The sequence below is a fragment of the Nicotiana tabacum genome, chromosome 1, assembly GCF_000715075.1.
Source record: "Nicotiana tabacum cultivar K326 chromosome 1, ASM71507v2, whole genome shotgun sequence".
NCBI classification, from domain to species: Eukaryota; Viridiplantae; Streptophyta; class Magnoliopsida; order Solanales; family Solanaceae; genus Nicotiana; species Nicotiana tabacum.
In genome coordinates, this window is record NC_134080.1 from 5,623,472 (window position 1) to 5,637,736 (window position 14,265).

Sequence of the window (14,265 nt, forward strand, 5' to 3'; positions counted from 1 at the left end):
ATTCGAAAGAAACCATTGATGGATTTGGTATAAGGGAGTCATAGGGTTTGTGTGGTGTTAAACTGGGGTTGATTGGGTAGGCTAGGGTTCGGATATTTTGGGACCGGACAACTTCGATTGAAGATTCGGGAAGTACTAGGGTGATTCGAGGGAAACAGATCGGGGATTTGGAAATAGGGGGTTGGGGTGGTTTTGGGGTGTGATTTTGGAGGGGAACGGAGCCGGCGCCGCCACCGGAAGGCGGTGGGGAATGGTGGCGGCTGGTCTCTAGGGTTTGGGGTGAGGGAGACGATAGACGAGATGGGGGCGGGGTTTGTTTGGATGTATATATACTGGGGTGGAATTAGATACATGCCGTTTGATCAAATGAGATCAATGGCTTGGATCATCTGACTAAATGAAGCGACGTCGTTTGAGTGAGATGAATACCAGATCGATATCAGATGAAATGGGTCGGATACGGGTGATGGGCAAGGCTTTGGGCCGTTCGATCAAATAAAATTGACGGCCCTGATCAAAGCGTGTCCAAACGACGTCGTTTGGTTCTGGTAAGGGCGGACCGGACCGGTCTGGGCTAGTTTTTGGCTGGGTTTGGCTGGGTTTTGGTTTTGGGCTTCTTAAATTAACTTGAATTTGGCCCAATTCTGATTTAATTCTCTTCCTTTTCTTTTCTTCCCTTTTTTTCTCAAAAATTAAAACCAAAATCCTAAATTTATAAAAACACCAAATTAACTCAAAATATTAATTAACTTTAAATAACATCTATCACAAATAATTAAACACTTAAATTAAAAGAAAATCACACAATTTGACAAAAATACAAAAATATGTTATTTTTTGTGAATTTTCATTTTTGTAAAACCTAATTATTAATTAATTCTAAAAAATGTAAAAATCAAATCTTAAATGCAAATGTTATATTTTTTTGTATTTTTGATGCATTAATAAAATTAAACATGCACACAAATATATGCAAACAATCTTGAAAATCACATAATAATTCCTAAAAATAACACATAATTAAAGTAAAGACCTAATTTTAGGAATTTTTTTGGAATAATTCGTGTGAGGCAAAAATCACGTGCTCACAGATGATAGTTGATTAATCATATTTAGAGGCATTTGTGCTAATTTCAAACAATTAAAAAGCGTAAGATGAGATTTTAATCCCTCCTAATAATGACCTAAAGAATCTGTGTAAGAAATTCAAATGCAAATTGGAAAAGGATAATTTTCTTGTGCTCAAGTCAATATTATACTCTGTAAAAAAGAAAGCCAAAAAAAAAACGAAATTAAATTGGATAATCAAGACATCTAATTTAGAGAGGCATCAACTTTTGGTTATCATACTGTATCAACGAACTTGCCATTAGACTCCAGTAGTAATCGGACTGATAAAGCATTCTGATACACATTACATATATTATTAACCAATCTAGATGTAATAAGGAGTGATGATAACACATAAAAAGTCTCAATACCTGTCATGACCCAGATTTTTTATCCTCGGTAGTCGTGATGGCACCTACTAGTGAGAGCTAGGCAAGCCAACTGTTTGAACAATTTACTTTTTTCTCATTTTTAAACCTTTAACCATTATGAACCAACAGTTTATAAACAACGAAATTTAAACAAGCGAAAGAAACAAATAAAGCCATTTAAATATTTTCAATACAATTTCTTAAACAAAGACTACCCAGAACTAGTGTCACAACTTCACAAACGGTCTAGGAATATTACAAACAAAGTCCGAAAAATAAATACAACACTGTTTCTGAAATACATAAATGAAACAGGATGAAAGGATAGAGGGAGACGTCAGGGCCTGCGGACGCCTGCAGGACTACCTTGGATCTCCGAATAGACTGAAGGCAGCCACCCCAAGCTAAGGTCCAAAAGCTGCTGCGCCGGGATCTGCACATAATGCAGAGTGTAGTATCAGCACAACCGACCCCATGTGCTGGTAAGTGCCTAGCCTAACCTCGGTGAAGTAGTGACGAGGCTAGGAGCAGACTACTAAATAAACATGTGCAGTTAAATCATATACAACGGAAAATAAAGCAGGAATGTACAGTTAAGAATAGTAGGGGGAGACATGCTGCGGGGAAACATCAAATGATAACAGGAGGATAGCAGGTAAATATAAAGAACACCATAACTGAGTTATCAACATGAATCAGAAATCAAATAAGTGCACGACATCACCTTTCGTGCTTTTACTCTCGTCCTCGCCATAAGAATCAAATCAATATAATTTGCACGGCATCACCCTTCGTGCTTTTACTCTCATCCTCACCATAAAATCAATATAATCGGCACAGAATTGTACATCGTGCGGCATGGCATCACCCTTCGTGTTTTTACACTCTTTCTCACAAGATCATACACGACATCACCCTTCGTGCTTTAACATTCTCTCACCAAAATAATGCATGGCATCACCCTTCGTGCTTTTACCCTCTTCCTTACCCAAACAAAAATCATAAGAAATAAAGGCAAGGAAATAAAAGAAATCACAATAAAATCCCGCCAAGGGAACAATAGTACAACAATCAAATCCCGGCAAGGGAACAATATAAAAAATCCTCTTCTCTTTTTTCATATTTACTTCACAACCTGAGCCAATGCTCTATAAGGTTCAATATCCAATTATACCTTCACAATTCATTTTACAACTTGAGCCAACGCTCTTCAATATTCAAATGCACATGTTACTTCCACAAGCTTTGCTCAATAATTGAAATTATCGCATAAGGCATGAACAATACAAACGGAGTCATAGTAATCATAATATAAGACTCATGGGCATGCTTGACACCAACGTATAGATACTCGTCACCATACCTATACGTCATACTCAACAAGTAACACGTAGCAAATAGGACACAACTCCTAATCCCTCAAGCTAAGGTTAGACCAAACACTTACCTCGATACCACGAATACAATTCAAGTCTCAACTATCTCTTTACCTCGTAATTCCACCACCAATTCGTTCGTATCTAGCCACAAGTTACTTAACTATATCAATAAATGCTAAATAAATCAATTCTAATGCATGAAGATAGGTTTTCCAAAGTTTTTCTCAAAAAGTCAAAATCCCCCCCCCCGGCCCACATGGTCAAAACTTGAGGTTCAAATCAAAACCCGATTACCCATTCCCCCGTGAACCCAAATATATAATTTGTTTTGAAATCGGACCTCAAATCGAGGTCCAAATCCCCAAAATTTAAAAAACCTAGGTTCTACCCAAAACACCCAATTTTTCCCTATGAAAACCTTTGGTTTGAGTTGAAATCATGAGAAAAGATGTTAAAGATTAATAAAAATAAGTTAGAAATGACTTACAATCGATTTGGAAGAGTACTTGTCTTTGAAAAATCGCCCAAGAAAGCTTATGTTTTGAAAGGGTTTGAAAAATGAAAGATTTTCGGCTAAGTCATGAATTTGCAGGTCGCAGATGTCGCAATTGCGACCAGGGTTCGCAATTGCGAACTCTTCAAGACCTGCTACACTCGCATTTGCGAACTCGTATTTGCGAAGGGGGAGTCGCATTTGCGACCAAGAGGGATTTCTGGGCCTCTTCGAATTTGCGAAGAAATGATCGTATTTGCGATCAGCCCTGGACAAGCCTTCTCTCGCATTTGCGATGAGTTATTCGCATTTTCGATCTCGCATTTGCGAGTCAGGCTTCGCAAATGCGAAACCTGCAGACCTGCAACATACCAGCTAAAAACTTGCAACTTCCTAAGTCCAAATTTTACTCCGTGGCCTATCCAAAACTCACCCGAGCCCTTGGGGCTCCAAACCAAACATGCACACCAACCTAAAAACATCATACCGACTTGCTCGTGCAATCAAATCATGAAAATAACATGTAAAACTATGAATTAAACCTCAAAACTCATCATTTTCATTAAGAACACTTAAAGATCATAACTCTTCAACCGGAGGTCCAAATCACGTCAAATACACTCCATTTCTCACCAAATTTCACAGTTATCATTTATATACTTTAACAAGTTTGTACCGGGCTCCGGAACCAAAATACGGGCTCGATACCAATGGTTTCAAACATTAATTCTTTTCTTTATTTCATAATTAATTCATCAAAATAATTTCTTTCAAAAATTGATTTCTAAGTCTTGGGACCTCAGAATTCATTTCCGGACATACGCCCAAGTCTCATATTTTACTCCCGGGATAGTCGGAACACAGATCCGAGTCCATTTGCTCAAAATATTGACCAAAGTCAACCATAATCAAATTTTAACTCTAGAAATTTTTATTTTCTCATATTTTCACATAAAATTTTTCCGGATATACGTTCGAACCATGCACGCAAATCAAGGTGAGGTAAAAAGGAAGTTTTAAGACCTTGGAACACAGAAGTTATTTCTAACACAATTGATGACCTTTTGAGTCATCACAATACCTCATTGAAGACAGAAACTAATAGTGTGAACAAAGTAGTAAATGGTAGACACACATATTCGCAGATTCCCCATGGCCTTCAAAGAAAAATTCATGCTAAATGTGGGTTTCTGTTACATCTTACGAATATGCAAATTTACCATCATAAACTGAATAACTTTGTCAGTTGACAGAGTGTACGGAGAAATATCTCGCTCATGGAATAAACTGGAAATTAATATGAAATGAATTAAAAAATAAGTGAGATTCCACCATGGCCCAAAAGAAAAAAAAATGTTTGGCACATGCTCTTCAAATTTTCTCATTCTTTCACTAATTCGAGTTCAATTTACTACCACATGAATAGAAACTTAAATATAAACTAATATTGTTAGTAAAAGAAAGAAGAAGGTCACTCAAGCATAAGATTTTTCTTCAAAGTGTGGTAAATATAAATTAAAAAACACAATCAAATGGAAATCCAAACAAATTTGACAACTGACTAAAATTTTATATAGAATTGCAAATCAAGTCAATCAAACTCATGATGGAAGCTTCTTTAAAGGACAAATTAAACATTAGTACATTCGATGACCATTGGAGCGAAAGCTTAATCTTCTGTATTTTCATATCACTTCAGTTTGTTAGCGCTGAACTTTATGAAGAGGAAATGCGTAAAAGGTTGGTTGTGAAGCAGCGTATTGCTTTCTTTCTAATTTAACAGCCATCATTATATTCAATGTTGTAACCTTCCAATAACCAAGGAAGTGTTCGTTCAAATTGCTACCATTATTAGAATTAATTGTTGTAACTGCTCCCCCTCCTTTTGGAAGAACATAAATTTCAATATTGAATGGAAGTTTTATATAATAGTAATAGAGAATATAAATAAATGAAAAAAATAGGGAAAAGCCAAAAAAACAGGAAAAAAGATAAATGGCAATCCTCATTTATAGAAGTGTCACATCACCTTTTCCATTCCGAACTTTATATTGATATATAAATATAAATATAAATATAGATATTGATATAGATGGTCAAGAGCATCAAATTGCACCATCATTTTTTCAAGAGTTACCCTAAAATACTCATCACGTATATATGCATGTGTGCGTGTATGTATATGTGAGTATGGATGCACATGCATGTATTTTTTAGGTAAAATATATCAGCAGACCCTTAAAGTTGTTCACACTTTTCATTTAGACACTCAATCTTAAGTCACTTCCATTTGTACACTCTAACCACATCTCAAATGTATCATTTGTACACTTAATATTTTTGGATATTTTTCAAAATAATAATATATTTATGAAAAAGGAATTGTGTTTATCAAGGTTCTGTTTACTTGTTAGTTCTTCTTCATTAATTATTCAATTACTATTAGATTCAAGACAACAGTGCAACCAAAAGACAACCATTAATATCAGGAAGCAATGGCTACTTATAGAAATATTTACTATATACTCTATTTGTCTCAATTTATGTGTCATACTTTCTTTTTTAGTATATTCAAAAAAAATGTCATATTTCCTTATCAAGAAATAATTCAACTTTAAATTTCTTATTTTACTCTTAATTAATAAGATAATTTATAGCCACGCAAATACTATTTGTTTTAGACCATAAATTTCAAAAATCTTTTTTTCTTATTTAAATTTTGTGTTAAGTTAAACACAATTACATAAATTGGGACGAAAGGAATATATTACTATTACTAGTCAAGTTGTCGATTATACGTGCTCACTAACAGCAAACCACGAAGATCCCATTCTTACAAACATATATATTAATACTTAAAAAATAAGTATAGTTTTTATAGTTTTTTTTAAATAGTAAAAGAGAGTAGAGGTGCCGTAGAGGGAAGATGAAGAGAAATGTTTCGTCGACTTTTTATGACAACTAGCTTGGATAGATGGAGTCAACGGGTTATAAAAGATTTAAATACATCGCATGCATCAAATTATATATTTTATCGTAATTAAAGTTAAATCCATAATAGTAGCAGTATCAATTTTGTATTTTCTTATTCTTAGATTTATAGTCCTATTTGTTGTTTATTTTGCTTTAGCTATTTCACTATCTTGCTATTGTTACTGTTTCTTTTCCTTTCCGTGCTTTCTACAAGCCGAGAATCTATCAGAAATAACCTCTCTACCTACACAAAGTAGGGGTAAGGTCTGCGTACATATTACCGTTTCTAAATCCCATTTGTGTGATTATACTGAATTTGTTGTTGTTGTATCATAATTAAAGTTAAAATGCATATTCCATAGTTAAATGATAAATTTTATGTAAAACCCACATTTTTTACCCAAAAAAAAATGTAATTATACCGATTCTAAATTCGTAATGATTCCATTGTGTATTTGGATGTTGATGTAAATTATATGTCCAAGTATTAGTAAAATAAGAAATCCGAAGATATAATTACTACTACTAATTTTTTTATTTATTTAATACCTTTTCAACATTTTAGTTATTAACACTATTACACACATGTATGATATGTGTATATGTACATGGATTTTGGTTAACTGATAATGAAACTTTTATAAGAACTTATATTATGTGGTGAATAATCCACATAGAAGAAACACATAGACTTTTCTTCTAAAGATTTAAAATTAATTGCACTAACATAATTGCATTATTTAATTTGAAGATCATCTAATAATGGAAAATTCATTGACTTTTCATGTGCAACAGCAAGTGGCGTATTGTAATTCCAACGTTTTGTTTAGAAAAAGAAAACTTGCAACTCCAATCGTCAACACTTGCAAGGAATAAGGATGACGATAACAAAAGAAAAGTAAAAGAAAATTGGAAAAAATTTATTGTATAGACACTCCTAAAAATAATAATCGAATATATATATATATTGTATATGAATGCATAAATGTATATTTATAGATAATCAATGTATATTTTATATATATATATTTGACTAGTGAATATAATTACTTTTTGTCGTCCGCCAATTATTATGAGACTTACCACGAAACTTGAAATGCAGAGGTGTCTGTTGTGGAAAACTTTGCGAACTCGTAATAAAAAAAACACGAGTTATTTGGTAGAATTTTCATAAAAACCTATCAGAAACAGCTTTTTGGGGGAATAAAACTGCTTTAAACATTTAGAGAACTAAATAAAACTACAATTATTAAGACAAACGTAGGATGCTGAAAACCTTTTGAAATCATTTTTTATAGGGAAAAGCTCCAACAATCCAAAATTGATTCATTCACCCCTTAATAGTACAATGGGCATTACTAAAAATCCGGACAAAATCGTTCAAAAAAAAATCAATCAAAGTTTGTCGGTAATGACCAATAACCGTCCAAAACGTGACCATTATGTGGAAGGTATTTTGAAGGTCGGAAGAGCATACCGATCAAAGTTGGTCGGAAATTACCGACCAACTTTGGTTAGTCAATTAAATTCAAAAAAAAATATTGCCGAAAAAATCGACCAAAGTTGGTTTGTATTTTAATTATATAATTAAAAAATACATCATCTGCGAATCGAACTGGGGTCTGTACTGTAGCAGGATACTATTCTACCACTAGACCATTAGTGCATTTTGTTTTAAGACTGTCTTTTATTTTATTTATACTCTTTAATTGTATTTTCACGCGAAAATAACCAACGAAAATTGGTACGAGTCAGGGGTTTATTTAAAAACCTGGCCAAAAAATTGCTTTTAACCGACCATCAGTCGATCGTGATCGATTTTTGTCGAATTTCTAATAGTAGCGTCTCATATTTGCCCATGTTATTAACGGAGCTCCATCGCTAAATGACTGAACTCCAAAGTCCAAAATTTTTAAGAAAAGATATCCAAATTTATCTATCAATTTTTTACTATAATTTAAAAATAACCTTAATTTGAAACTCCGTTAAGTTTCAGGGGTGTAAGCGAGACTTCCTTCCTAATAAGTAAGACAATATTAGATAAAAAATTTAACGATAGATATAGTTACTGAATTCAGTCCCTTTTTTCAATGAAGTTGTCATTATTCCCCTTTCGAAACTTAAAATTCAATTTTCCACACACATGGTAACATGTTTTGTACACAGATATTCTTTCTTAAAAATATTAAATTATTTCCTTCTATTTTTGGAAATATTCCAAAAAAAAAAAAAACGTTCACACGCCTGAATGCGTTTTCCGTAAATAAGCAAAGAAACCAAGGGTAAAATGATAATAACACACATTTTCGCGGCTCTACAAATACGGAGAACCGAAGGCCAGTGTATGGGCGTGCTCTCTTTCTCGTTCCTTTCCTCACTCTTTGGAACTCTTCATTTCTTCTCCGTTCTTTTCTATATTATTCATCTCTTTTTCTATTTCGCAAAACAAAAACCAAAAAAAAATTAACTATCTCCTATCCTCCTATCAAATTTATATTCTAAAGGAGGATGATTCAGTGAAAGGCTCATTATTATTATTATTATTAATATTATTATTATTATTATTATTATTATCTCTCTTTTAAACTTCTCCAAGTTTCCAAGATTCAGGTTCTCTTTCTCTCTCTCTCTCGTTCTTTCTCTGGAAAATTATTGTGTACGTAAACCTTTTACATAATTCTAAATGCACAATAATATTTGAAATCGGTCTGAATACAACGAAATGTGAATATTATGAATTCATATATAGTCGATTTTAACTTGTTTGAGATTGTGAATATTGAGTGCATATGAAAGGTTAGAGAGAAACATCACGTGTCATTATTATCGATATTATTATATATTGAATTCTTATATATGCACACACTTTCGTAAATTCCTTTATAAAATAGGGGTAAGATTGCATACACACTACCTTCCTGGATTCCACGGATGGAATTAAACTGGGTTTGTTGTTATTGTTGTTATTATACTTTCGCAAATTAAGTGCATGATTTTTGACTTTTTTGGCGTCAAGCTCGAAAAGCCTTGTTGTATTATTTTGAACAAGACCCAGATTTTGGCTTTTTATGAAAATTTGAATGGAAAATGAGGGGTAGGATTGTCGTTTGGTGGTTGGTGATTTTGGATTTTTTGGTAATTTTGAAGGACCTTAAATGTAAGAAGTTGGCAGAGAAGCAAAATGGTAAGGTGGAGATTCGTGGAAACAGAAAGTGACAACACGTTTTAGAGTGTAGTTTTTTGCAGATTTTTAATATATCATTTTTCGTCCATTATTTTACTATATTTTGTGCAGAGTTTTCATTAATTTACTATTTTGTCCAGAGTTTTTGGGAGTTATGGCATCATCATTAGGCTACAAGTCAAATAAGTTTTCCTGGTGATCTAGGAGCTTCATTTATAACCTTTGTTTCTTTTTTTCTTTCTCATTTGGTCTTTACTAGCACTATGTTGTATGAATTTAATATTTTCCTATAAATAGTGTATTTTATAAACTACTTACGCCAAAAAATGGCTCAAGAATTTCTTTGTTTGATAATCGGAAAATCTCCGAGAGCCAGTGGCGCACAGTTAGAAACTGGTTGGATTGGCGCACTATTAGAAACTCGGTGGATGCTGAACCAGTCCCTCTACCCTTCTCCATCGAAATAACAATTATTGACATTGTTTTATTTTCTGTTAACTCATGAGTTTTATTTTCTGTTAACTCATGAACTCTTGATCCCGTATTCAGAAATTATGTTATCTCATTTATTTTCACGTTCTAATAGCTAGATTACTAATCATTATGATATTCAGGTATCAAGTCATACTTAGTATTTTGGTTTTTTGTTAATATTAGTGATTGATGGTGTAAAATTTTATCGCACTGAAAAAGTCATACTATTATGAAACGCGGAAATTATAGTACTAGGAAAAAGGGAGGGAGTAACCAATTTGGAAGTTTGCACTTTTTAATAAAAACTTTGAGTATTTGAATGGGGTGTGGCACTTTTGTTGTGTATATTTAGTACTAGTGTTCATCATTTTAACGAGAAAAGCACCTTTTTAAAGTGGTTGCAGTACCTTAAATAGATTCAAATAATTCCATTGTTTCTTTTTCAAGCATTAAACTGAAACCACAACATGTGGTTTTCCTAAAGTTGTTTTTTAAAATTTGTACTTTAGCTAGATGCTTTGGGTCCCCTGTAAAGAGAAAAATCGTGAGATTAAGATGGGTTCTTTTTTCAAGTATCATTGTTGAAGTGGGACAGAAAAGAATTTTGTATATTTATATTTTACCAACCCCATTTTTAAATATTTATTTCAGTTGCATCTGAAGTACGTGCTGCGCACTTTGGAGCATTAGATTAACTTGTCACATGGAATGTATGTAAATCCATGGCCTTAAGGATTATATGTTTTGCAGTCAAAATTTTAATAGAGTTCCTGTGTATAATCTGGTTATGACTAAGATATGTGCTATATAAAGTAATTCTAGATAGTTTGATTGATTTTGACTTGATCATGATATACAGGTTTGAAGATTTTGACTGTTTCTTGTTGATTTGGAGTTGTTTTATCTAAGCTCAGATATGGCTACACCAGCAGCACCCCTGAAATGTCCACCACCTATGAAAGCTACCTCTAATGGAGTATTCCAAGGGGACGATCCGTTGGATTATGCACTTCCTCTTGCCATTGTACAGATATGTTTAGTACTTGTTCTCACTCGTGTTCTTGCCTATCTTCTTCGGCCATTGAGACAGCCACGTGTTGTTGCTGAGATTATTGTGAGTGTTTCTTGCTTTTTTGCTTTCATTCTTTAATGAAGTCAACTGCATTTGGCTCCATGTGCATGGAAACATTTAACATTGTGGGATAGACTGATTTGTGTTATATTCCAGTTATGAAAGTTCTTTAATGAACTCAACTACATATTTCTGCTCACATGATTTACTGCTCTATCGAAACAACTACTATTAGTAATAGTCATAGTTCTGGTGCAAGAAAGAGGTGACATTGGATATTTTTGTTTTTGTCAGGGAGGAATTTTACTAGGTCCATCTGCTCTAGGTCGCAACGAGAAGTATCTGCATACAATATTTCCACCAAAGAGCCTAACAGTGTTGGATACTTTAGCAAACTTTGGCCTCCTTTTCTTTCTTTTCCTTGTTGGTCTGGAGTTAGATCCAAAGTCTCTTCGTCGGACTGGGAAGAAAGCTCTATGTATTGCTGTTGCTGGAATTAGTCTCCCCTTTGTATTAGGAATAGGAACATCCTTTGCTCTCAGAGCTACTATATCAAAAGGGGTTAATCAAGGCCCTTTTCTGGTGTTCATGGGAGTGGCTCTCTCTATCACTGCCTTTCCTGTTTTGGCTCGTATTCTAGCTGAGCTCAAACTTTTAACAACAGATGTTGGTCGAATGGCCATGTCTGCTGCAGCAGTCAATGATGTGGCTGCATGGATTTTGCTTGCTCTTGCTATTGCCCTCTCAGGCACTACCAGTTCTCCCCTTATTTCCCTTTGGGTCCTTTTGTGCGGGGCTGGTTTTGTGATACTCTGCATATTCATTGGTCCTCCTATATTCAAATGGATGGCTAGACGTTGTTCGGATGGTGAGCATGTAGATGAGATATATGTGTGTGCTACACTAGCAGCAATTTTGGCTGCAGGATTTGTCACTGATACTATTGGTATTCATGCCTTATTTGGAGCTTTTGTGCTCGGTGTTCTTGTCCCAAAGGAAGGACCATTTGCAGGCGCACTGGTGGAAAAAGTCGAGGACCTTGTATCCGGTTTATTTCTTCCTCTCTACTTTGTTTCTAGTGGATTGAAAACGAATGTGGCCACTATTCAGGGGGCTCAATCATGGGGTCTTCTTGTTCTTGTCATATTTACCTCATGCTTCGGGAAGATTGTCGGCACCATTGTCGTCTCACTCCTTTGCAAGATGCCTATGCAGGAGGCTTTGACGCTTGGGTTCTTGATGAATACTAAAGGTTTAGTCGAGCTCATTGTTCTTAATATTGGCAAAGACAGAGGGGTATGTTTCTTCACACTTCACTTCTAATTTGATGAATTCGTGAGTTTATTAGTTCTCTAAGCTTACATGGTTTTGGCTCATCGGTTTTGCAGGTACTGAATGATCAAACATTTGCCATCATGGTGTTGATGGCTCTCTTCACAACGTTCATCACAACTCCTATTGTGATATCAATATACAAACCAGCTAAACTAGCTGTGACTGAATACAAGCATAGAACAATAGAGAGGAAAGACACGAGCAAACAAGTCCGAATGCTAACATGCTTCTACAGCACAAGAAACATTCCCACACTGATCAATCTCATTGAAGTTTCTCGAGGAACTGAGAAGAGGGAAGGACTTCGCGTCTATGCCATGCACCTTATGGAGCTTTCCGAAAGGTCATCAGCAATCTTGATGGTCCATAAGGTTAAAAGGAACGGGCTGCCCTTTTGGAATAAAGGGGAGGTTACAGATTCTAACCAAGTAGTGGTTGCTTTTGAAACATTTGAGCATCTGAGCAAAGTGTCTATCCGACCAACAACAGCAATCTCTCCCATGAATAGCATGCACGAGGACATTATTACTAGCGCCGAGAGAAAGAGGGTAGCCATGATAATTCTCCCATTCCACAAGCACCAACGACTTGATGGACATTTCGAAACAACCAGAACCGATCTAAGGCATGTGAACCGCAGAGTTCTTCAGCACGCACCATGTTCAGTCGGTATCTTGGTAGATAGAGGTCTCGGTGGAGCATCTCATGTATCTGCTAGCAATGTCGACTTCACAATAACAATCTTGTTCTTCGGAGGCCATGATGACCGGGAAGCACTTGCTTATGGTGTGCGTATGGCCGAGCACCCCGGTGTCACACTAATCGTGGTACGTTTTGTTGTCGACCCCGAAGTTGCTGGTGGCAGTGTCAAGATAGACATGAACCAGAACTCCAGCCTCGAGGCTCAACCCGACGAAGTGTTACTTTCCGGATTGAAACAGAGAATCTCAAAGGACGGATCGATCAAATACGAAGAGAGGACAATCAAGGATGCTGCAGAAACTTTTGAAGCAATAAAGACATATAACAGGTGCAATCTTTTTTTAGTTGGAAGAATGCCTGAAGGTCAAGTGGTTGCAGCATTGAATAAAAAGAGTGAATGTCCAGAATTGGGGCCTATAGGAAACTTGTTAATATCCTCTGAATTTTCAACAACAGCATCTGTTTTGGTGGTGCAGCAATATCGCAGCCAATTATCTCAAGACTCATTGAGTTCTTTGGAGGAAGGAGAATCATCAGAAGGAAATGAATCCAACTAAAACATTGAAAATAGTAACTCAGTCGTATTTTCACAAAGTTTTCACAAGTTCACAGTGTACAATAATAGAAAAGAGGGAATTACCAAATAAAGAAAGTTTATGTGTACATATATATATCTTTGGCATTCCCTCATTGTTACTTTCTGCATTAATCTTGTTATCATGTTATGTAAAGCTGCAGAATGTTAAAGTTTCTATGAAGATTTTCATCAAAACACAGAGAATGGCACAATTGCTAGATTTTTTTAACACAGTCGAAGTTCAGCAAGTGTACGGAGCAGATTATCCAAAATATATCATGGTACAATGGCTTATTTTATTTTTCGCCGACAGTTCTTGGAGCAACGGTAAAGTTGTCTCTCCGTATGACCCATAGATCACAGTTTCGAGCCGTGGAAGCAGCGACTAATACTTGAATTAAGGTAGGCGGTCTATATCACACACTTTAGGTGGGGTACATTTCCGGATCCTGCGTGAATATCTTGTGCACCGAGTTGTCGTTTTTAGTTCAAAATAAGCCTCCTTTTGTAAAAGCAAAACAATATTCGTGTTGCTTGGCCCACCACATTACCAGAATGGAAAAACTCTGGTCTTTATAAAGTAATTTCGTCATCA

The 14,265-nt window shown here is 35.2% G+C and overlaps 1 protein-coding gene across 3 annotated transcripts; it reads left to right on the forward strand.

Annotated features, from left to right (window-relative positions):
* Nucleotides 1-8,662: 8,662 nt before the first annotated feature.
* Nucleotides 8,663-13,756, forward strand: LOC107816798 (cation/H(+) antiporter 18-like). Of its 3 annotated transcripts, none has more exons than XM_075231197.1 (4): nt 8,663-8,936; nt 10,844-11,098; nt 11,351-12,352; nt 12,445-13,756. In XM_075231197.1, the coding sequence occupies exons 2-4, from the start codon at nt 10,901-10,903 to the stop codon at nt 13,648-13,650; spliced, it is 2,406 nt and encodes an 801-aa protein (XP_075087298.1). In that variant the 5' UTR covers nt 8,663-8,936; nt 10,844-10,900; the 3' UTR covers nt 13,651-13,756. The 3 variants fall into 3 exon arrangements, with proteins under 3 accessions (XP_075087298.1, XP_075087348.1, XP_075087328.1); XM_075231247.1 differs by lacking the exon at nt 8,663-8,936 and adding an exon at nt 8,978-10,694; XM_075231227.1 differs by lacking the exon at nt 8,663-8,936 and having other exon boundaries at nt 8,978-11,098.
* Nucleotides 13,757-14,265: the final 509 nt, after the last annotated feature.